General features: G+C 37.6%; 1 protein-coding gene across 1 annotated transcript in view; it reads left to right on the top strand.

Moving 5' to 3' along the window:
• The window catches only part of shank1 (SH3 and multiple ankyrin repeat domains 1), a 115,728-nt gene that overhangs the window by 17,649 nt on the left and 72,183 nt on the right, over positions 1–25,896 (top strand). Inside the window, exon 2 of the mRNA XM_082142175.1 lies at positions 20,006–20,542. Coding sequence (XP_081998301.1) covers positions 20,057–20,542 — 486 coding nt within the window. The 5' untranslated portion in view covers positions 20,006–20,056. The remainder of the gene's footprint in view (positions 1–20,005; positions 20,543–25,896) is intronic.

A 25,896-nucleotide genomic window follows, 5' to 3' on the forward strand; every position in this document is an offset into this window, starting at 1 on the left:
ACTAAAGATGTTATGAATCTGCCAGGAAAAGGACGTGTGTCTATACTGTCTTAATGCACGGCGAGTATGAAAGTTTGAGTGGCCAAAGACTCTCCAAGGATCACAGATGGAGAATTGCAGAGATTAGTTGAGTCTTGGGGTCAGAAAGCCTAAAAAAAAAAATATCAAACAACCCCTACATCCCCACATGTTGTTTGGGAGGGTTTAAAAAAAAACCTCCTCGCTCCTCCAAAAACAAATTCCAGCAAATTTAATTGTCAGACACGACTGGATCTTCAAACAACACAGGGTTCTGTGGTCAGATGAGACTAAAACAGAGCTTTTTGGCAGCAAACACACTAGATGGGTTTTGTGAACACAAGGATAAAAAGTACCCCATGTGTACAATTTAATATACCATTGGATCTTTAATGTTGTGGGCATATTTTTCTGCTGGAGGTCCTGGACTTCTTGTTCAGATACATGGCATTGTGGATTCTATCAAATATCAACAGATAAAAAATCAAAACCTGACGCCTTCTGCTAGAAATCTTATAATGGGCCGTGGTTGGATCTTCCATCAGGACAACGATCCAAAACAAACATCAAAATCAAAACAAAAATTTGTTGTGGAGCACAAAATGAAGCTTCTGCCATGACCGTCTCAGTCCCCTGACCTGATGAGTGGGCTGAACTGAAGAGGAGAAGCACCAACATGGATCTGGGAATCTGAAGGATCTGGAGAGATTCTGTGTGGAGGAATGGTCTCTGATCTCTTGTCAGTTATTCTCCAAATTCATCAGGCATTATAGGAGAAGAGTCAGAGCTGTTATCTTGGCAAAAGGAGATTGCAAAAAGTATTTAATAAAAGGGTTTCAATAATTGTGGCCAACGTGTTTTGGAGAAAAACATTTATTTCATAATGTGATTTCCCCCCCACTTTCAATTCTTTTACTTCAATGAAAGGTTAGAATTTTGCGCATTTTTTGAATGAAAGATCACAAGGATAATCGATGCAGATTTATTTTTTACAGCCAATTTTGATCATATTTACCAGGGGGTTCAATAATTGTGGAGGGCACTGTAGCTAAAGCTACAGGGATGCTAATTAACCGGTTAACCATTAACCATTGTAAGAATTTTAACCAATTAATATAGCCTACTATCGTTTGATGTATGCTTAAAAAATTCACTAAAAATATTCCTCAACAAATCCTTTAAATTGAATGATATTCAGAACAGAACAAGAATGAAAAAAAATATCTATAAACAAGCCAAAACGAAATAATTTCGTTGGGCTCACCTAACTCTCTCATTCGAATACATTTTTTTTCCATATTCGCGATTTATTTGGATGCTAAACTATTATTTATTATAGGCTTCTAAGAAAAAATGAAAATGATTATCCCCCCAAATTTTAAATATTTATTAGGCTTCAAAAAATATAAAAACTTTTAATTTAAGTGAACTTAAAACAACCCTTACATAAACCCATTATAAATGTCATATTTACCTGTGCCTTTCCTGTCTAACAGATATGAAATTTATCAAAGGTTATCAAAACATTCCGCACTGCATAAATTATAAACTAAATATAGAGAAATCCGTATTAAAGCTACACGCATTCTTTAGTCAAGAGCTGTTAATAATTTTCTCCGAGAATTAGCTGCTGCCACTTTAGGACCAGCCACAGCTGACGATCTCACGCATCCCATTCTCTCACTACTCTTTACTTTCATTTAAGATTTTATTTAACTCATTTAAGACTGTTATTGTGAGGATACTCGACAAAACGGACATTTTGGCATGCATGTGTGTTGTTCGTTCTAGCGCGAAAGAGAACTTGATACTGGCGCGCGTCTATCTGTGGGTCGTGTGTATGTGTGTGTGTGTCAGGAGGACATTTACTGACAGCGCGTTCTCTTTTGTCTTGTCGCGCATGAATGGTTTAAAAGCATTTGCATGAATAAGAGCGGGATCATATAACGATAGCTTAGTCACCTGTTGTTGTTTCTGACGTTTCATCGCCTGTGCCGCAACCGCGATACCACGGAGGAGCAGGACGGAGCCTATATCGATGCGCGCGCGTCCGCGTCCGGGAACATCGCGTGCCGTCTCGGTTTTCTTTCCGTCAACTTGTTTGTGAGGCGCCGCGCCTCACAGAAATGGACCAAACTCAGTTGTTTAAATAGCCATATTTCGCGTGTTTCTTTTATATAGGCCTATAGACTATGATTTTATGAAAACAAATTTTGTTTTTTAATTTAATTATATTTTCCTTAAATAATCCTGGCGACCCATTTGGGTTTGAAAACCACTGGTGTAGGCTACAGTACAACGGAGCTCTTACTGTATTTACATCGTGTTTGCATTGTTATTTGAAAGCATTGATTGCAATGATAAGATATTTTCATACGTGATCAACAAGACTGTCTGTCATCTGCTCAATGCTCATCACTGCAACCTTTCATGTGATGGGAATAGATCATTATGATCAATACTTTTCACGATTTCTCGATAGCTGTAATAGTAAAACACGTAGTAAAAGTTTTAGAGAAAGTTCTCCACATGTAATACTAGCTATTTCATATGCAAACATGTCAGCCAATCACAGCAGTGGGCGTGTACACTGAAATCTCACAGCAGACACGCCCCTTAAAACAGAGCGTTCAAATCAGGCTAAAATCAGGCTTGGAAAAATGCCTTTTATTTATAAATTATGACAAATTTTTATGTTAAAACCATTAACATTATAAGGGCACCCCAGGAAACATAAAATAATAAAATAATCAAGTCTATGACCCCTTTAATTAAGTTGATTAATCCAAAGGTGGGACAGGCCAAAATAGTTGTTTAAAACTATAGCTACTTCTCATGCTACTCATTTTGGATAATAGTTTATCCAACATATCTAATAGTTCTCACAACAACAAACATGATTAGTACAAAAAAGTTACCAGACACCAAAAAGAAGTGTTTTAATGCGAAGTGTCGTAATCTTTCCCATTTCCCTTTACCATATCACTACTCGGTTTGGCCTGTGTTTGTGGAATTGAATTTTGACATATGAAGTGCGTCTGTGAATTGCACTTTTGCGGAGGAAGAGAGAAGCGTGTACTTGCTTGAGTGCGAGCTCCACTGATCCAGCTTCTTCCCGCCCTCCCTCGCAGCCATCTCTATGAAACACACACACGGAGAGACACACAGAGAGATTGTAATCCAGTGTTTGCCCATTCAAAACCCTCTGACGGCTGAATCATTGCAAAATATGTCCATCACAAAACGCCAAGTCAGCTTGGCTTGCACCTGTGGGAGCCGTGGCGAAACAGCAGTGTGGCCTGTCAGGAAACTCTGTCAAACACCATCAGTTGGAGGAAGCCCTCAGGCCACAGTGATGACACATCGCCAGATTCGCCACACAGCACTGTCTCAACTAGCTTTATCTGACATGTTAATACAGCTATGATTTACCCAAGAACGGCATCATATTTTTGTGGAGGATTCATTTGTGGCAAAATCTGTTTGGACTCCATTTATTCGGAATGGTGTGAGTTGCGTTTTCCTTACAAACCATTTGCAGTCAGAGAAGAATTTTCATTCTTTTTCATTTTTAATACTTTCAAACACATTTATTTGTAAATTAAATACTCCACCTCCAAGATGAAATAACTAGGGATTTGTCTCCTCAGTTTAAAGAGCTATTGAATAGGGAGTGAGAAAAATGCACAACCACATCTTCAGCTTATAGTGTTGAAGGGATTTATGGGAAGCACCTTAATATTGCAGCAGCTTTGGTGAGTGAAGGATTTTGTGCTTGATTCCACTTGTTTTTTCCTTTTTTTGTGTTTATTCTGAGATTTCTCTTTCTCTTTGGTTTACTTCAGACTACATTCAATTATCTTTTTTTTTTCTGTTCCTGTCTGAGCTTTCTTTTGTAAGATCCAAAACTATCCCTACACTAAAAAAAATGTGTATTCACTTCGCAGTGTTGATTTATTGTGGGCATATTATGTGTCTGATCCTTTTGTTAGCTTTTATGATAGCTTACATAGGATTTATTAAGTTGTTCCTAGTTGTATTATATAATCCGTGTCCATTAGTTCTGTTTTTAACACAAACCTCAGTGCATTAGCTCAGAAAACCTACACACTGACCACAGCGGCTGAGTCAGTGAAGCACAGATCCAAAGCGTCCTGTTCTGTTAAAGTTCACTTGAGGGTGTCTTTTCAGACATGCAGGCAAGGAAAAAGAAAGGCCAAGAGAGTGTATTGGAAAATAAGAGGAGGTAGTTTGATTGCGTAACACAGTCGTGTCATTTAACAAGTTAGCTGTAATGCAGTTATTCTGTCTCTGCTTCACAAACCTAATTTATTTATGTATGGCACTCTCCACACTATGCATGGGAGAACATATGTAATGAGATTGGTTGTGTGTCAACTGTGTTTTCCGTACAATAACAATATTGGAACCCATTGGCTTTTATTATATATACTAAATCAATACAGTATTTATTAATATTTTGAATGAGGTTTTTTATATCTTCTAATTTTATTTGCATGTGCTTTTGTCATTTTTATTAGTTTTTTTTTATTCTATATAGCTTTAATTTTTGTTAAAAATGATTAATTAACTTGTTAATATTTATTTTATTTTATTTCAGATGCATTTCAATTACCGAAAACACTGGAAACTGGAGTTTTAGGCGAACTGTCCCTTTAAGACTACATTCTTGACTACATCTATCTTCTGCAGTATTATAAAAGACCAGGCTAAAAGCAGCATGGCATTTAATGTCATCGTACTTTGTAGTGGGATGATCCGTCCTGCATTTGTGCCATCATGCATGGTGTCTCCAATCATTTTTAAGCATGAAGCACCCAAGCTTCGAGCCCACGCACTTTCTCCCCCTGCAGCGTTTCGCTCTAATGTGTGTAACCTCTTTATGTGCTTCCATTCAGGAATGTTTCAGGCAAGCTTTTTTCCCATTGAGATGTCTGTGCTCTTATCAGTCTAGCCAGAAAATGCAGGCTAGCGAGACATTGTTCGGCCTCTCTGAGGTGGTCTGGACTAGAGCTGTTTTCTTGTTATAACATTATCACTGCGCCTGTTGAGCCAGGTTTGTGCCCTGAGGAAATACAACGCTGTCATGTGCCCAATGGCTGGCTGATGAACAGGCCATGATGTGACATTACTGTCACAAGCAAGAAAAAAAAAGGTGGAAGTCGCTTGCCATTACTTTTGTTGTTTGCAAGACATTGTGACCTCTCCCCTCTCCATTTATTTCGTACATGCTCGCTCATTCTCTCACTCTGTCTCTTTGAAACATGCTCATAAATACTCTGTATGTGGGCCGCTGCTCTGTGTAAGAATATCACGCTCACTCTCCTTATAGAACCACAGGTCACTGGTGATTGATGTTGTGTGAAAAGAATATGAAATCACTCAGCTGTAATGTAGGCATGATGCTGAGCTGTTTCAAGAGGCTAGTGGCCCTTGAAATGTTCTCCTTTCAAGCTCTTTTTCTTCTCTTTTTTTCTATCTGCTTGACACGCCACAATTTCATACGCAAGAATGTTTTTAAGGGTGTGAGCTTATTCAAAACTGTGAGCAGATTCTGACTCAGAATAGTGTGCTTACAGTACAGAAAGAAAATGTCTCGTTTTCAGTTCATAAGCTGGAATTTGAACTAATGCATTCTGGGAAATGAAGTGTTCTTCCACCCTGGTCTACAAAAATTGATGTATTAAGTATGATTAACTATAAACTACTTGTTCAAAATATTAGGGTCAGTAAGTTTTTTTTTTAACGTTCGATCAAATATACAGGAAACTGTATAACTTTTGAATTTTGAATTTAAAATAACTGTTTTAGTCTTCAGTGCCACATGATCCTTAATATGCTGATTTAGTGCTCGAAACAATTCTTATTATTATCAATGTTAAAAACAGTTGTGCTTCTCTATCTGTCTATCTATCTATCTATCTATCTATCTATCTATCTATCTATCTATCTATCTATCTATCTATCTATCTATCTATCTTTCTATCTATCTAATCTTCAATTAAGTTCTAAATGGTGCACAACCCTGGTATATTGACATTTAAGTAAAAAAAAAAAATCTGTTAGAAATGTCAGAAGGAGATAGGGATGTTATGGTCAAGCGAGTAATAGGCTATCCTCAATTTTTTTTACAAATCTTGTAATTTTTCTAAACGTCTTTTGAAATTGCAGCCATTTTGGAGAAGACAGTCTGAGAGATCCGGATCTGAGATCTTAATTAGCCCCATGGTGGAGAGTTGTCGACTCAGAGGGGGAGTTTGATTTGTAGCTTCCCCTAAGGTGCGTCTATGTGGAAGTACAGCTGTTTTCAGCTCTCTAATGTGATTTCTGTTATATAACCAGACCAGAATCCTGCAGAGTACACAGAAGAGATTTGAGATTTCGGCATCTTTTGCTGTGGGAATATATTTCTGATAGTTTCTATACAAATGTGACCTTGTATATTGTCTTTTGTTGGGCCCGTTTAACGGCGAAGAGATTATTTGATTTAATGACATAATTGGAAATTCCCAACACTTCAAAATAGGAGAAAATGGTGGGGAAAAGAGCATCAGAAGTAGGTCACTGTTATTACCCATGTCATGAAACATGGTGCGGTGGTTATTGATTTATGAGCTCCCATGTAAAGATGGCTGATGGAGGGAGGGAATTAAAATGACTTGCTTCCATTTTGCAGAGGAGATTGCAGGATAACTCTCTGAGGACTGAAACTCTCTGAGGGGCCGAGCTTGTGTCTTAGTTGGTTGATTGGTATGTGCTCTAACACACAAAATCGTGAGGTTGTGAGAGATAGTTTAATAATGGTGTGCACACGTCATTTCCTGTCCTACCTGTACGGTCTCTCACACGCATAGAGCATTACCTATGGAAGGGCGTGTATGCATGTACGTATGTGTGTGTATGCGTTTGTGTGTATGTTTCAGAGAGAAATTGGCCGCTCCAGTTTCATGGTGTAAAAGTGGGGCGGTCTGTTCCTTGGAAGTTTCCCAGTGTAATGTCCTGGGGGCCGAGATACTGAAAATATCTATCTATATAGATGCTTTGTCCTAAATTAAAGAGAGGGTGAAAGAGAGAGAGCGTGAGAGAGAGAGGGCAGAACACCTGAGAGTGTTCAGCGATAAGAGAGAAAAGCCATTTTAGGGATGGCGGAAGGCCTATTCAGATTTTCCAGCTGAAAACTCACAGGAGGTCTTGATGGTGAGAGATGATCAGTTAGTTGTCCTGTACATCTGACTATTGCAGTTGGTGAATAAAAATAAACTTCAAGAGCTGATGACTGACAGGTGCGTCCAGGGGTGTAACAATCAATATAAGCTAGTTTAAGCCGGTTTAAGTGTGGTCTCCCAGTCTGAGCAGCTAAAAAGTTCTTAAACATAAACTTTAACAGACATCTTAAACATCTCTTTGTATTTTGGGGGATATAACTGGATATAACTCAGTCTCAATACTATAAAAAATCAATTGAGAAAAAAGAAAATATATATATTTTTTTTTTTAAAGCACCATGTTGCATTGAAATTTGCAATTAAAATAACAATATTATTAATTACAGTAATGCAAAATGTCTCATTCAGTCAATAAATTATCAAGACAAATACAGATAGCTTGTTCAGCAAATCATCACTTAAAATACTCAAATAAATGGTTTTAGATCATTCTTAAAGGGATTGTTCACCCAAAAATGAAAATCATGCCATCATTTACTCACTCTTATGTCGTTTCAAAACTGTATCACTTTCTTTCTTCTGTAGAAAAGAAGATATTTTCAGAAATATCTCAAAATATGTTTGTTTTTGTCCATAAAATGTCAATTGTAAACAAAACAGTTTGGTTACAAAAAAATATTGGAAAGAAAGTCATACAGGTTTGAAAAGACATCAGGGTGAGTAAAATGATGCTACTTGGGGCAACAATTAGGGGAATATTGTCAATCTAACATGTTATAATGTAGATTCAAAGTAATTCACATTTTCTTTGAATCTGTGGTTTAAATATTCCTGTCTGCTGATAAAATGTTATTGCTTTTTTCAACAGCATGTGTTAATGCATTTCATCATTCACAACTCAGAGAAAAAAAAACACAGGAAAGGCAAGATTTGTCTTTAAAAAAAGACTCTAAACTACATAACTTGATGGCAACCTGAGGTGCTACTTCAAACTTTAGAAACCATGATACTGAGTAAAACGCTCAACAGGCACTATAACCTTGAAGCCTATTAAAATTGTGTAGAAATACAAAGTGGAAGTTCACTTGGACAGAGTAACTGAGAGAAGGGACCTATGGGAGGAGAACGAAAAAGAAAGATACTGTAGAGAGATACTGTTATCTTGCACTTGTTATCGCTCTGTACAGTATTTCGTTCTTGCCCTATAGAGGGCATCAATCACTTCCTTTGTCTTCATTTATCTTTCCTCCTTTGCTGATGATTAATTGAGATATGCTCAGTTCATTGTGTGCTCTGACATCTTTCATGTCCTTCCCAACTCTGTCCTTAAAGAAAATGTTCATTCCAAAATTAGAAATCTATCTGCTTACTCACCTCCATGTCGCTCCAAACCCATATGTGGCATATTTTATTCAAAAAAGATTAAAGTTGGCATGAAATGAAAATTCACCCTATCTTGTAAATGTGTGTTATAGATTTTATTTTAAGCGGTTCATGCATACGTTTATTTGTTTTGACCTCGTAATTTTTTATCAAAAGGTCTTACTGTGAAATGACAGACTTCGGTCTGGTGACGTGTACCAAACATCTTCCAATCATTTAGTCAACTTAAACCCCATCCCTCCACAATCAACTTCAAGTTCACATTCATTTTTGAGTGCAACACCCACATCTCAAAATAAACAGCTGATGGATAGAAGAACCAACATTTTTCATTTCACTCGGATGTATGTCACGATACAGAAGAAATAATCTGTCGCTACTTCAGTTTAATCGAGACCTTACAGGAAAAGTTAATTTAAAGATTTTTTCATAAACACTTCGTTATACTGGTTGAAACTCTCTTATCACGTACTGATAGCAATCAGTAATAGAAGTGATCTAAATATTTATATATATATATATATATATATATACATATACATATATACTGTATATAATATATATAAATTATTATTATATATATATATATATATATATATATATATATATATAATATATATATAAATTATTATATATAATTATATAAATTATATAAATTATAAATTATATTTTATATATATATATATATATATATATATATATATATATGTTTTTATAATATATACATGTTTTTATAATATATATATATATTTTTTTTTACATATATCTTCTGTGGAAGTCTGAGGAGGACCAAAACATTTTCATTCAATCATTACATTCGGTCTAAATGCAATAATAGGATGTCTATACCTGCCTATGTATTTCCATACCTTTCCATACATTTCACAGACATAACACATCATTAGAGCGTTATGTTTGGCTATGCAGAGTTGTAGACAACAGCCACCTATTATAGTTCCTTCTGAACCAAAACAATAAGCTTATGCTGCGTTCATGCCATGTCATATCCGTAATTACGAGATGACAACCCGTGACGTTCTACCCGGAGCTATTCTACCCGCCGAAATGAATCTGCAGTCAGGTGGTACAAGTAAGAGCTCTGTAAGTTGTTTACGTTCATTATTATTGTAATGTTATGTGCTTTGAGGTAATTTATCACCGTCTCTCGTGACGCTTTGCAGACTCTGCTGTGTGCGTTCATGTGTTTTAAAGGAGGCGTGGCTTTGGAGACGCTCTGAAGGGAGGGTGAGATCTTATGCTTTCAAAGCTAGCTTGCTATTTGCTAGCCTCTCTGAAATTGCCTACTCTACATATGGTGCGTTCAAGTCATCTCGTATAGATCGTATTTACGAGTTGAACGCCACCACAATGTCGTAAATACCAGTGGGGAGCTCGGGATTTTCTCTAAGCCCCTAAGAGGCGTGTCACTGAGAAACATGGCGGAATACCACAATTCTTAAAGGTATTTAGCAGTGAAATTGTCAGGCTTTTCTATTTACAGCGCAGTAAGCTAATTGCCTGCACAGAATATGATGGCATTATAATATAACAATGCAACATGTAACGATAAAGTTGGCAGTGGCTTCATAAATTAATGCACACCTGATGCACATTTCTTTGTTCTTCATTTTCTAGTACAACAGTTTAAGAACCGTACTGTACTTTTGTGTAATTAATTAAGAGAAAGTACTCCGACGAAAGTGACTTGAACGCACCTGCCGTCGTATACACGACTTCCCACCACGTACGTATTTCCCGGGAAGACTTGAACGCACCAATACCTCCATGTCATTCCAAACCCATGTATGAGGGAAACGTACGCCAAAAGTAGTTCCAGGCAGGTCTTGACCGCATTACAGTTCCATTTTACTTCGCCAAAGGATTTCAGTTATTTCAAAGCTCCTTGCAATTTACAACAGCAAAAGAACCAAAACCCACAACGACACTGACCAAGCAAATAAATATGGTAAACAATAGGATAAAAACTCTGCTTCACGTTGTGGCCGCATTACCACCTCGAGTGTGTATTATATGCACGGCCCATCGTAAATGATTCCTTATGTAATGTTTACTAACTGGGGTTGTCAAGCACTGAAAAAGACAAATTCTAAATACATTTTTTTTTGTATTATGTTTTATTGTGTTTCATTTGAACATTATTGGAGGGTAAATACAGGCATGAAAATTATCAATGAATAATATTTAATTTTGCTCTGTTCTGCCTATCATAGGCTTCAAAAGTCTTGCTCTTTTGTAGTACTCAGTGCTTTCAGCTCATTTCATTATACTGAAAAGAACAACATTATTTTTTTTTAAATCATCTCCTTTTGAAGAAAGCCACACAGGTTTGATGGTGAGTAAATGATCGATGACAGAATTTAGATTCCTTAAATTTCCCTTTAGCTCTTTCATTCCTAATTTTCTCTATTTTAACTCTCTCACATACGTCCCTGCATGCCATTATACACCTTTTTCCACATGTGAGTTTAGCTCCTCAGTGTTCTGCTTTTTAATCTATCTGTTCAATTCACATTTCTCTCCTCATGCTGTGCCAGAGTTCCTCTTCCCTGGATCCAAAACCTGCCGAGACTAATCCCTCTCTATCACCATCCTGGCCTTCCACTCTTTCTATCTTTTATTCAGTTTCTCACCCCAGCTCTCTCCACCCTTCTCTTTTTGCCCTCTATCTCAGCTCCCTCCCATCCTCCCCTCCTCTCATTTCCAACCCCCCATCTGTGATTAGTCAGCAGGAAAATTTTTTACTTTGTTCTTTTGCCATTTTTTCCCCCCACTCTTTCATTTTGTCTTTATCCATATGCTTTTTCAGATTCTGCCAGCTGCTCTACCTCTGAACGATACTGTTTAAAAAAAAAAAAAAAAAAATCTTTCTTTTTCCAACCTCCTCTATTTTACTCTCTGTACTGTCATTACTCACTTTATCATGTTTTTGTGGGGTGTGTTTCATTGCTCTGTTGAACAGGGATTTTCTGGGTGGCCAGTACCATGAACATGGTCAGTTTGTCTGCCCAAATCGCACACCATTTGTGGTTCTGTTTCTTGGTTTTAGGGCACCAGTAATGATAAAGGAGGATTGCACAACAGCACAATTTCACAGAGCTTGCCAAGGGGGCATTAGTTTGATCATTGGTTGTAAATAAGAGGGCTTTGCGTTTCATTTATTGTATTTCTTTCATATTACCCTCTTTTCCCACTCCACTTCTCTCTGCCATTGCCATTTATTTTCTCTGACAGTCATATTATTTCTTTTACAACCCTTTAATGTTCCCATCCCATATTCAGTCAGTTTTCACCCTTTTTCATCCCTCTGGTGCACCCATATCTTCTCCATTATGTATCGCCGTTCCACCTCTTTCTGTCCCTCACTCATTGTCAGATCAGGTCAGGCCTGTCATTATGCATCAAACATGCCCCGTTCCATAACACTTCTCTGTTTTTGTATTCTATTTTATGCAGTCACCTTTCACTCTAAAGGCGTCTTTAATCAGCTGTTGAAGTTGAAGTCAGAATGAAACAGAAGTTGATATAGTCTTTTCTTCTCTATTGTGATGTATATCCGAGTGAATGGCTTCTCAAACAAGAAATAATGTAGGGCAGGACTTGATTTTGTCCAATGGAAATTGATTGGATAGTTGGATGGTTGTGGTTTGCTACTGCTGTGATGTCATGTGAGTGACAGGTTGATCCCGCCCTCAAGCCAGTAAACACGTCATCAGATAAGAGATGTTGCTGCAAGGAGGTGAAGTTATTTTGATTAAAGATTACAAGGGCACATGAATTAAAAACATTAATGTGATGAACGGATAAATCCTTTATAATAAATACTGCAATATTCCATAGAAAAATAAGAATTGTCAGTAAAAATAAATAAAAAAGAATGGAGCACCAAATCAGTATATTAGAATGATTTCTGAAGGATCATGTGACACGAGAGTAAAGGCTGCTGTGCTGAAAAGTCAGCTGTAGGCCAACATTTTAAAATATATTAAAATAGAAAATAGTTATTTTAAATGTAATAATAATTCACTGTAAATATGTTCCTTGGTGAGCATAAGAGACATTACAAAACTTAATGATGCCCACCTTTTGCAATGTTCAGCACAGGCATATTCTTCCATTGAGTTCTATGCAAAAAGCATGTTGAATAGGTGGCGACAAGTAATGCATTTTGACTATTATGAGCAAGTTGATTCATTTACTCAATCTATTCAGTTGGGAATCAAACACGTGCCTTTCAATGGAATTGTATAGACTAGTGCAAAATGCCGTGCAAAATCAGTTTCTGTGTGTGTTTTTAGTAATTGTTTTTAGTTTTTAATAATTTTAGTGTTGGTTTGGTGTGTTTGAGTGCTCATTGTTACAATTACACAGCAAAAGTTCAGTGACATTTTTATTTGTGCATGGTAGAAAGCACACAGTGAACTCCGAGAAAACGCTATGCTTGAGCAAACAGTTTGTGAATAGGCTACTACAAATGATGCCCGTGAAAGAGACTGTGAACGCATTGAATAGGATGTGTTTAGTTGGTGAATAGCATTGGCTACTATTACACAGTAGCGATAACGTTAAGCGCACCAGAATGAAATATAATATTCAGAAGTAAACAGCATAGCTGACTTACAGATTCAGTTAACATCCACAAATGAATAAGCGCGTCGATTCAGGGAGCAGTGCAAAGTGCCCGTGCAAAATCAGTTTTTGTGTGTGTTTTTAGTAATTGTTGGTTTGGTGTATTTGAGTGCTCATTGTTACAATTACACAGCAAAAGTTCAGTGACATTTTTATTTGTGCATGGTAGAAAGCAAATGCTGATACTGACATAATGACATACAATAAATGTGGAAAATTTAACTCCACAATTCAGGGAGCAGGCTACACAGTGAACTCAGAGAAAACGCTACTTAAGCTCCGCTGCTTTCTTCGACCCTCTCTGTCTCTGGTCCTGGGCTGTGCTCAGTGTCAGTGTGAGAGGGGGACTGGCTAGTGGCTAAAGCATCAAAAGCCAGTGTGTGCTTCTTTTACCGATATATATTTACCGATATCTTTTGCATTTCTAATCCAAACAACATCAAACTTGGCACTGCACTTACTCCTGCCCGTAGCAAGACACCTGTCAAGTTTGAAATCCATCGGACTAACTACACAGTGAACTCCGAAAAAATGCTACGCTTGAGCAAACAGTTTGTAAATAGGTTACTACAAATGATGGCCGTGAATAAAATGATAATATTCAGAAGTAAACAGTGTAGCTGACAGAGTGTTTATGTCAGAATGTTTATTTTTAAACCACAACCTTCTAAGTGCTTCTTTTACAGATACATTTAACGATATATTTAGCATTTCTAATCCAAACAACGTCAAACTTTGCTCTGCACTTACTCGTGCCCATAGCGAGACACCTGTCAAGTTTGAAATCCATCGGACTAACGGTTTCTGCGAATAACAGAAATACTGACTGACTGACAGACAGACAGACGTTTCTGTAATTTATAGATAGATAGAACTGATAGAACTGCAGCGGCTTCCTTTTGGATGTATTTTCGTTTGTGGGGCAAAAATAGTAACTGTCACTACTATGTACAAAATGTAAGTCATACAATATTAACTTCTTATTTATCATAAAACAAAGTCACGAAATCGTGCTATTGGTCTTAACATCGGTTAAATAGTATATAACTACTACAGGTGCAGTTCCTCTGCCACTTTGCATTGCAAGCAGGGTTGCCAGGTGCCAGCGAGGTTTTCCAGCCCAAAACCTCGTCAAAAACCGCGAGAATGCACAAAAAAACAGCCAATTTTATTTATTTTTTTGGCTTGTTTCTCGTTTAAACACATTGAAATCATTAACAAGCTTTAAAATGACCCATTTTTCGACTTAGCCTATCCGATTTTAGAAACAATATTCAATTAAATGAACGCAAAAGTAGGCTATACACTGACTTCAGTCATACTATTCTAGGCCTACTATTAAACTATAAGCTTATGTTACGGAAAATAATGCGATCAACTTAGGCTATCAATGAGTCTGTTTATTGTCACTAAAAGTCGCTTGGAACAAAAGCATTCAGTAACATAAAAACATAGAGTAGATATGGACATAAAAAATAACCCACTTTAACATTTCAGTTATTTCAAATGGCAACATGAAACATGCATATTAGGGTTGCATATATCGCGTTTTATTTTATTTTATTTTTTTTAATGATTTTAAAATCGATTTTTTTTTTTTATTACAGAATATTAAAGATATTAATTCAAATTAAATTGCTTTATTTTTGCCCTTGCTTATAGATGAGGTTGACAGAAGTTAGCCACTTTCGATTCAATAGAGGATGAAATGTGTCATTACAGAGCTGCACGATTCATCTTTAAAAGTCTGTGATCTCGATTCAAACACCCACGCGATCTTATTCCATTTCGTTTGTCTATTAAACCTTTGACAAAATCATATTCAAATCTGTGTTGGCGCTGCCGCTGACCAAGAAAGAGTGTCATGAACAGGTCATGAACCGCATTGACAGCTACCTAAGTTTGAAAACCCCGCAATCTACTATGTTGTTTGAGGGGCGGGCGGTGCCGGCGTGCGTCACTTTAAGGTAGTGGGAGGGAGTGTCTGTTGTGAGGTTAGGGGGCACGTCAGCCAGAGTTAAAAGGCTTGTTCGACTTCATGCTGCTCTGCGCAGACCGATCGGCGGCTGACTTGAAGCAGTGCATGCCGGTTAGAAATTTTGTCCGACTTGATACAGCGCAGACGCCACGTGACTGTGACGTATGCCATCAAAGTACCGCGAGAGCGATTCGAGAGTAGCCGGAGAACTCAACCAGCGCAGCTTCTCAAGAGCGGCTGCACTGGGCTGCAGGAGGGCTGATGACGACACAGCTGTTCCACGATTGGCCGGATTCACCGCATGACAACGATCACGTGTGTTTCGTGTTTATTCGAACACCTTTAGTTCCTCTAAAGCTCACAAATCAGTTTTGTATAACAGTAAACACTCTTTCATGTAGTTGCGATGGTATATTGTGTCATGTTTATCAAATTAAAACTGCTTAAAAAATGTAGACTCCACTTCATTGATAGTAGCTTATGTTGAACTTTATTCTTGTTCAAACAGACGCTGTATAAAGTATTGAATGAAAATGTCTCTGAAACATCTGTGTATTATTTGGCAAATATTGCATTTATTTCACTTCAGCTGTGGCAAAGTATGCAAACACCACGTGAGCAGTCACTACGGGAACCAGAAAGTGTCCGACTCTTCACGTCTCCGTTTGCAGCTCCTCCCCGCCTGCACGCGGCTACTCTCGCCGATTGGATACATCCAGCCGCAGCTGATGTCGAACACACCTGTAGTGCGTGCGTGCGTGCGTGCGTTTGTATGTAAATGATGTGTGTGAGTGAGTGAGACTGCCTGCTGAACATGCTGAACATTGGGTCGCAGGAATAATAGGATCTGAAGTGCCGGTGTTTCGGCAAAAAAACCCCGCCGAACTGATCCGAAACCAACCCAATTTTTATCCACCCGCCCAAACCCATTTTCGCCCGCAAAATAGATAGCAAAACCGCCCAATCTGGCAACCCTGATTGCAAGTGATAGGTTACATAAGTAGCATAAAACTCATTCACGCACAGAAATTGAATCATGCTCATGCATATACACATATGAACCTCTGAGAAAATAAAAGGCAATCAGTGTTGTAACTGCATTACCCACGCACACACAATCGACTTCTCTTTTCATAAACATGTTCGAGCTTTATATGTCTGATGGTCAACAATCTAAAGGGTCAGAAGAATATTGCATTGAACTCGAAGGAAAGTCCTTAAGCAAGTTGCAACGTGCAAGTATTAAGATACTCCGTCAGGAAGCCTATCTTTTTCACCGACTGTGGGCACTTCACAACAAATCCACAGGCTCACAGCTATTATGATTTGTGTGCTTTGTTGAAGATGCAAATTGGGTGTAATTGTATTTGGCACATTGTCATCTTTGATAGCGCCGCTCGCTGTATATTTTACAGTTTTTTTTCTTAATTGAATGACTAAAATTCTTCATGCAGCTAAGCTGTTCTAGGGCTATTTTCCTATCTTTTTTAATAGTTTACTTTGTGCTGAGGATATGGGCATGTGAGACAAAGAAATTATATTATGTTACAGTACCTCCAGGAACAGCTTCTGAATTAAGTGTCTGCAGAGACATTAACACCAGCTGCCCTCCAGTACTGAGTCAATAACCCTGGTGGCGGGCAGGCAATGATGTCTTGCTCAGTGCTTCAATCGCTTCCTATCTTTCCGAGGTAAAACAGAGCTTCTAATGAAAACTCAGTTGAGGTGATGGCAGACAGGGACATTGGGGGTCTGGGGACCCCTAAGGTGCCATGAGGGCATCCTGGAGTAGTCCGTGAAAAATTTAAGACAGAAAAAAAGACAATGTATTTTTATGGCTGTGAAAGTTAAAGGGGTAATTTATATTGAAATCAAATCAAATCATGAGAAATCAGATTTGCCTTAATCTTGTGACTGTAAGAGTTCTTTGTACCATTCATATATCCTGCTAGTTTCAGAGCTTAAAACTGCCTCTTCATAAACAAAGCATTTATTTAACCAGACTTGAGATGTCACACGGGCAAATACATTTGCATGTGCCTGCCTCCAGAGCAAGACATTGATCGTTCAGCCACTCAAAACACTTGCCTACACCGGATGTGAGCGTCGCGTCAAAAGCAAATAGAGCACATTATAATCACGTATGCTGTCTACACTGGATACAATATACAGATGCCTGTTCACTGTACACAGACAAGAGGACAAATGGAAAGTGAAAGCGACATGTCAAGGCCAAGTATGGTAACTCATACTCAGAATTTGTCCTCTGCATTTAACCCTTAGTGCACACACATTAGGAGTAGTGAACCCACACACCTGGAGCAGTGGGCAGCCATTTTTGGTGCCTTGTTCTAGGGCAGCTCAGTTATTTTCTTGTGAACCCACAACTATCGGGTTAGCTGTCTGACTCGCTAACCATTAGGCCACAACTGCCCTCTAATGGAAGAGTAAATAGAACCTTGTTTGCGTCTCTGTACAGACTTCAGAAGGATCCCAGCGTCAGAAACAAGTAGATTGTTTGATTATTTTTAATGGCATCTTGGATCGCGTCGGAGGATTATGTTTGTTCAGAGAATTTGACAGCAGATTTTGTTAATGAGGGACAGTGTAATGAGTTCGCAAAGAAACTTCTGTTGATAGATGAAGCAGTCAGCTGTATTGGATCTGACAGCAGCTACATCGCAAATCGTAAGTATATGATTTCATGATGCTTTGTATGTAAATGATGGTTTTATTTGGATAATATTTTCAAAACACGCACTCACGTGCAATAGCAGGTGTGCGTTGATACAGTTTCCTATACAATGACATTAGCCAATCATAACAGTGGCTGTTTACTGACAAGCCTTAAAGGAGCCGCCCCTTAAAAATGTATTATTTATAACCATTTAATATTATTATTATATAAACCATTTTTTTGTGTGCTTTAACATTATAAGTGAAAAGAGCATATTAAAATAATAACAAAATACATGACATGACCCTTGTGTTAAATGTAATGATTTGTATTTTTACATTTACATTCACAAAATTATCAAATTGCTATTTTATTCTGCTTTCTGAACACTGACGTCATATCATAATTGCAATTATGTTATTGCAATAGCAATGCTAGTTTTTAAATAGTAAGAAATCAAAAACAAAAATCTGCATATAGTTTTGGGGAAAACAGTACATTTAAACTTTGTAAAAACTTGAAATAATATCTGGAAAAAATATTTTTAAACATATCCAGCTGCTGGGTTTGAGTGGCACTACAGAGGAGTATTTTGTTCCCTCAGCTAAACACAGTAATCCTATTTTGAAGAGGTTTGTTTGAAGGAGAGACACTCTCAGTGCCTGATAGTCCTGGGCTACAGTGGTTTTGTTGCTGATATGGGACATATGAGGAGTTACAACACTGTGCTGTGTGTGTGTGTGTGGAGGCAAGAGTCCCGTCTGTGCTGTAATACGAGAGCTGCAAGAGTGCATGCTTGTAGGGAGACAGAGCCGGTGGAAGCCAAACGTCCTCTTTCTGTTGTAAAACAACAAGTGCTTGAGTGTCTGTTCATGACAGTTCACTCTTGTCATTGTAAGGAGTGTGTTTGTTTTGCATAAGGGCAAGTGGGACATTAGGGGTTGTAGTCTGTGAATGAGAATTGGCTTCTTGCCGAGGGTCCGTTCCCACGGAGATTGTTCTTGCGTTCATTACCAGCTAGACGGCGTACGATGGAATGGAACAGAATGTAGGTGTCTTTAGAATTTGAAATGTTCTAAAAGAAAAGAAAAAGAAAAAAACATTTGTATGACTCCTTTTTTTTTGTATGACTCCTTTTTTTAAAACTTTAAAACACAAAAGAATATCTGGTTGTTAATTCAATACAATGGCAGTACATCGTGATTAACTTTAATGCTTAATAAGGCACCCAAGAATGTCAGCAAACAACTACATGTGGCTCACTGGTCAGTCAAGTGCTCCTGTTTTGGTAAAAAAAAAAAAACAATATTAAAGTCAAGAAATGTTTTACACCAATTTATGGTATACATGGTAAAAACCTAATAGAAAGTAAAACAATTAATAAAATAAAAATCCAGATAATATTTTAAGAAATCTGCATAACAGAAAAACAACCCTATATTTAAGCAGTGTTACAGCTTTTAATTTTATTTGAGCACAAGAAAATTAAATGTGAGTTTGGTGTGCAGCTGCACATTTCTGCCACATACTGGACTGAACTGTGAAGCTGGTGCACAGGATGATGATGATGACTGAATTTTTGTGAGAATAAATGGACAAAGACAATTTTGGGGAGTACAGTTCCTTTTAGGGACTGTAAAAACTAGATGCATTCGTGTATGGGCCTGGCTGTTGTTCATTGTTTTTCTTTGTAAACATGCACTAAGCGGACATCTGTAACCATTGCAACGAATCTCACTTATTTTTTCAAAGTCCTGCCGTGAGCGCCACGTTTTAAGAAGTTAAAAGAAGTTCGTCTTGATTCTGTTCCATTCCACTGAGTTTCAAAATGTAATGTTTGTGGCACAAGACTCTTAAAAAACAGAGACATGTTGTGACAGTCAAAGATGTCACTCTAGTGCATGTTTAAAAATCCCGAAATGCAAGAATACGTCTGGCATGAATGGCCTGTTGCAACTTGGTGGGAGCCACTGAGTGATGGAGTGATGTGGGATTGTTTGTTCTTTTATATATTCTCTCGAACTCCTACTTCTGTTCTCTCAGTCTGCTCTCTCCTCCTCTCATCATCCACCTCTCGCTATTTCTCATGCCTGCACTCCTCCTCTCTTTTCACAGTGTGTCTCTGGGGATGATGCCATTGCCGCTGGTGCCACTCTCCCTGTCGCCATGACGATGCCGCTCAGCCCCCTCTCCAGTGACGAGGAGCAGCAAAGGATGCTGGGAAACAGTCAACACCTTTATCCAGGGGCGGAAGAGGAAGAGGAGGAGGAAGAGGAAATGGACGATGACGGCGTGGACGAGGAAGGCGAGGAGGAGAATGGAGAGCTGGAGTTGGATGACGAAGAGGAGATGGATGACGAAGATGACATCAGGCGTGGACCAGGGCGTTTGAGAGGAGGCAGGGAAGAGGGGCACAGGCAAAAAGGCACAATGGCTGGACGACTCCCAGGAGACAGACCGCTACGACCTGGCAACCCGGGCCATGCGGCCAACCCTTATTCGTCCAACTCTGGACCCACCCAACAAACGCCGGCGAATCAGCAGCAGCAACAGCAGCGAAAGCTACGAGAGCGGAGCTCGAGCAACGCACCTGACGACACACACATAGCTATGATGGTCTTTCGGATTGGCATTCCTGATATCAAACAGACGGTTAGTCACACACACACACACACACACATTCCCACACCTGTTTCCCAATTACCCACTCATACTCTGTGCAATATCCATCTTTTGCTAACCATGCCTGGTTGAGCCCACAGCATAAATATTAACCAGGTAGTCAGAGCGCCGCCAAACACCGTTCAAAAAATCAATTAGGCGAAATCTGAAAAAAGGGGCAGGAATGAATTACACAGACTTAGAAAAGCTGTTCTCAAGTGTTCAGTGCCAGTGTGAACATCTGAAAAGTCTGGAGCGTGTGTTCTGCTATGACAGGTCAGACCTCGCTCTCCCCTCAACAGAGCCAGACGTTTTCTTGGTCAATACACGTGACCTCTGCTGCACAAAATACCTGCTACCTTATACATGTATAAAATGTGAATTGACTTTGAAATAGATCCCAGAGCGCACCAGCTGGTGGGCCACACACTCAACAAACACGTATTTAATGCTGCTTCTATCACCACAAAGCAGAAGTGTCATTAGCACTTTCAATAAGTTTGTTTACATGCACTTTAAATGTTGGATTTCTGTCGGACTAAAGCAATAATTCATCTTTTTTACATGCTTAAACACACCATTCCAGATTTCCCAAAAGTCGAACTAACAGACCTCCTTAATGTGATTGTAGTTCGGCTTTATAAACACATCAGACTACAGTTGGTCTCAGCATTGTGCGCATTCTCCGAAAACAGGGGTTATGTGCAATGTGTATTTAGTCCCTCAAATCTTCAATTAAGCATTGAAACTGACAGACATATAGATGAAGACTGCGTCTTGACTTTGCACAGACCCTCTGTAGCACGATTATAACTGCATATGTGCATGTCAGTTCAAAAGTTTGGGGTTAGTATGAATTATTTATTTATTTATTTTTTGGAAAGAAAGCATTGCTGCATTTGATTGATCAAAAGTGACAGTAAAGACATTTACTGTATAATGTTACAAAATATTTCTGTTTCAAATAAATGCTGTTCTTTTGAAGTTTCATCAAAGAATCCTGAAATAATTTTTCTAAGTTTCCATAAAATAATTAAGCAGCACAACTGTTTTTAACACTGAAGACTGACAATTCAGCTTTGCCATCACAGGAATAAATGCCACTTTAAAACATATTAAAACAAAAACAGTTATTTTACATTGTAGTAATATTACTGTTTTTACTTAAATGTACCGTAGGCAATTTCAGAGAGGCTAGCAATAGCAAGCTAGCTTTGAAAGCATAAGATCTCACCCTCCCTTCAGAGCGTCTCCAAAGCCACGCCTCCTTTAAAACACATGAACGCACACAGCAGAGTCTGCAAAGCGTCACGAGAGACGGTGATAAATTACCTAATGTCTTAAAGCACATAACATTACAATAATAATGAATGTAAACAACTTACAGAGCTCTTACTTTGTGCTACTCACTTTGGCATTGATAGTGTTGCCATAGAAATGCATAAATCCGTGGATGTGAACAGCTCCTGATAGAACGTCACGGGTTGTCATCTCGTAATTACGGTTATGACATGGTATGAACGCAGCATAAGCTTATTGTTTTGGTTCAGGAGGAACTGTTAAAGGTGGCTGCTGTCCAAAACTCTGCATAGCCTTGCGTAACACGCTGATGAAGTGTTGTATGCGCGAACAGGGTGTGCGTATGGAAATACATATGTTGACAGGAGGGCAGGACATTGTATCAGTGATTGGAATTTATTTATTTATTAAAAAAAATGTAAAAAATATTTAGACCACTTGTATTACTGATTGCTATCAGGATGTGAAGAGTTTCAACCAACAAAAAAAATGTTTGCCTACCCTGCCTTTAAAATAAATCAAATAAATGCAGCCTGGGTGTGAGAGAGACTTCTGTCAAAAACATCTTACCCATCATCACAAACTTTTGAACAGTTGTGGTAATTAGTGGTTCAGTGATCCAACAAATTTGACGACTTTCTAATAAATCACTGACTTGTACAATTACTTTGAACTCTTAAACTATATTATATTTCATACATCTCTTTATATGGTATATGGTTTTACGGGATTCTGATAGCTCAGGAATTTATATTTAAATACGGGCTGACGCTGACTGGATCTGCTGAAATTTCCCCCCCAGTGTACACTCGAACGGCGTGTGTGTGTGTGAGAGAGTATTTTTTATCCAAACATGTCCTCCATGCAGATGTGCAAATGTCAGCAAAATTCTGAGAGAGAGAGAGAGAGAGAATAAAAGAACAAAGGAAAATAGGTAAAGAGACTCTAGTCAAACATCAAATAATAAAAACCCTGCCCAACAAAAATCCTGTAAACAATTGTATGTCTTTCAAATGGAAACAGACTCAAGGTGACCTCAACTACTTTAGATGGAGAGAATGAGAGAGGAAAAAGATCTGGGTTTAAAGTATCCTAATGAAAAGGTTCAAGTGAAGCTCTTTTTTTTTTTTTTACAAGACAGATTAAGAGGTTCAGTGATTCGAGGAATGAAATCACCACTGCTGTAAACCGTTTATTGTATTTTACAAATGAAAGCAGGCACTTTTAATTAAAGTCACTGTGGACCCATTTGCCAAGAGAGATGCAAACGACGACTCTGCTCCCTCCCAGATCAGAAATACATGACAGCATCTAGGATGTGTTTATAGTTGTGCTTCACTCCTTCGAATGTCAGTAATGAGGTTTACTGTTCTATCATGCTCCACAGCCCACACTATAACTGTGGGAAGTTGCAAAAGATTAATGATTCATGAATAATATGATTATGCTTGATAATTTAATTAAAATGGTTGGTAGACCTGGACCCAGAGTGTTCTTTCAATGGAAGTCAAATTGAAGGCAGCTGCTTGTCCTCTTCACAGCCCAGTCGACCAATGACTGAGATTGCGTTTTTATTACTTGCTATTTGGCACTAATATAATTTGGCACCATAATATAACCAGTGTTATTTTGGAATTATTTATATACTAACATAGTTTTTATTATTTTGAATGAGATTATTTTTTAGAAATTTTATGTACTTTTGCCATTTTTTCGTTTTTATTCGTTTTTGTTAAAGTTTCTATAGTTTTAGATTTATTTCCTTTTTAGTTTGTTTTATTTCATGTAGTTATTTTATTACTTCAGCTTAAACTTATTTCAGTAGGTTTTTTTTTGTTGTCATTTTATAAAAAAAAAATTAAATATATTTCTGTATACAGTAGTTTTAATTAATTTTATATCAGTTTTAGGTTTTTTTCAGTTAGTAATTTTAGTACTCCAGCTTAAACTTATTTCAGTTAGTTGCCAAGGCAACATTTAATATGTAATATCTAATGTTTGTTTAATTTTATTTCCGCTTTATTTCGATTAACAAAAATGTTTTTTTTTTTATAGTTTTTTAAGTTAATATAATGATGTTATGATGTATAATGATAACAACACTAATGATGCATCGTAGAATTAATGATTGGGAGCTTTAGACATAACCAAGCAAATATTTAGAGACTTTCTTGGTAGATTAATAATTTAAGTAATGCTTTTCCTAGAAAAATAAAAACAATCTGGCTAAATTTGTTTGTTTAAATCACTCAGTCGGACAGGATTTAAATCTTGCAACTAACTGCCAAACCACAAGCACGGGATTGTGGGATATCTGCATTTAAATATTGACCAGATGGAGCTATTTTAGTAGACTGGATATTAAGCAAATATTAGATTTGGACGTGCCTAAGGCGGCATATTTACGGTTTCTGACAGCCTTTCTCTGTCTGTCTTTCAGTTTTTATTTAGTTTTTGGAAAAACTGAAGAGAATCTGCTTTGCTTTTTCCCCTCTCTCCTATTGTTGGATTGTAGAATTAATGTAGGTGTGTGTTTGTGCATTTGTGTGTGTGTGTTTGTAAGGGGGGGTTTGTGTATGTTTGTGTGCGAGTGGAAGAGAGAGACAATGAGTGGTTATTTCTTTATTTCAGTTATCCAAAGCTGCCTATTTAGTCCAACAAGCCACTAGCAAATTGTAATTAGTATAAGATTGGTAGATAGATGAAACAAGATGACAGTGAAACACCTGGAGGTGATCTGAGCTGGATCGAAACACTCTGTCAAACATGTTTCTTCTGCAACACCTGCCTGTGCAGAAATGATATATGACTCAAATGCTGCAATATAGCAATGCATTCATGATGCTTTAGGTTATAGTATTAAAAACAGCTTTTAACATAATTTAATTTAATGCAATTTGAATTAAAGTATCTTGACTTGAATTAGGGCTGCACAATATATCGAAATATCGCTTATGTATATATCGTGATATGCATATCGCAACAGCTTGCAATAACTGGGTCATGCACAAAAGACAAAGAGAAAATCACTCACTGCTCTTGGCTGAATAACTTTTGTAGCTTTAATAAGAATCAGTATATTTAATTCATGCAGGGAAAACTAAGGAGTGTTTTATTTTTAAATTTGATTATTCAGTTTCTGTTGTTAAATAAACCTAATGTAGGATAACCTGAAACCATAATCCCGTGGTTTACACTGATGTTAAAATAACACTTCTTATGCTACAGTAAAACACTGATGTTCACTTTCAGAAGTTGTAGGGATGTTTTCTTGTCACAAAAAGAATGTGAAACGTGTATGTAGGTTATATAATTTTAAATATATTTTTAAGCTAATTTAAGTTTATTTTACACACTTTAAGCATTATCGTATCGCATATTGAATATCGCATTAATGAGTTATTGCATAGCGCATTTTTCTTCAATATCGTGCAGCCCTAATTTGAATTCTCCCTAACTATTTTCTGTATGCATGTTATTGATGTTATTCTGAACAATTCAGCCATGCACATGTTTCATTTTTTATTTTACCTATTAATATTTTATCAAATTGGATCTTCCAGTGGAACGAAAGACTTCTGGCGTATGCCAGACTTCTCCAATAATTTAGTCCTCTTAAACCGTGCCCCTTTCTTACAATCGACCGCAAGCTCGCAATCAGATCTGCCTTTATCCAATCAACAACCAACAATAGAACCAAGTTACCACCCTACTTTTTTTTCTTTTTTTGATCATTCGTTTCACTCGGATGCCTCACATATGGAAGAAAAGCTACGTCCATTATATTGCGACTTTAAAAAATGTGTTATTGATTCTCTGTATACATTAAAGAAGGAAATCTTCAAGGATTCTGTTTCATGTCTTTCTCTATGTCTTCCTGATTTCTGTTTTGCCTCAAACCATGTTCTTTTGAGTCTCTCTCTCTCTCTCTCTCTCTGTTTCCTCTGTTTGGAGTAATATGTCCGCATAATCCCAGTACATTAGGCCTGCTCTACATACCAGCTAATTCACCCTCAATAAACTGCAATTGCTCGTTAATTGTGGTT

The sequence above is a fragment of the Leuciscus leuciscus genome (assembly GCF_965113295.1).
Source record: "Leuciscus leuciscus genome assembly, chromosome: 1".
In the NCBI taxonomy this organism is placed as follows: Eukaryota; Metazoa; Chordata; class Actinopteri; order Cypriniformes; family Leuciscidae; genus Leuciscus; species Leuciscus leuciscus.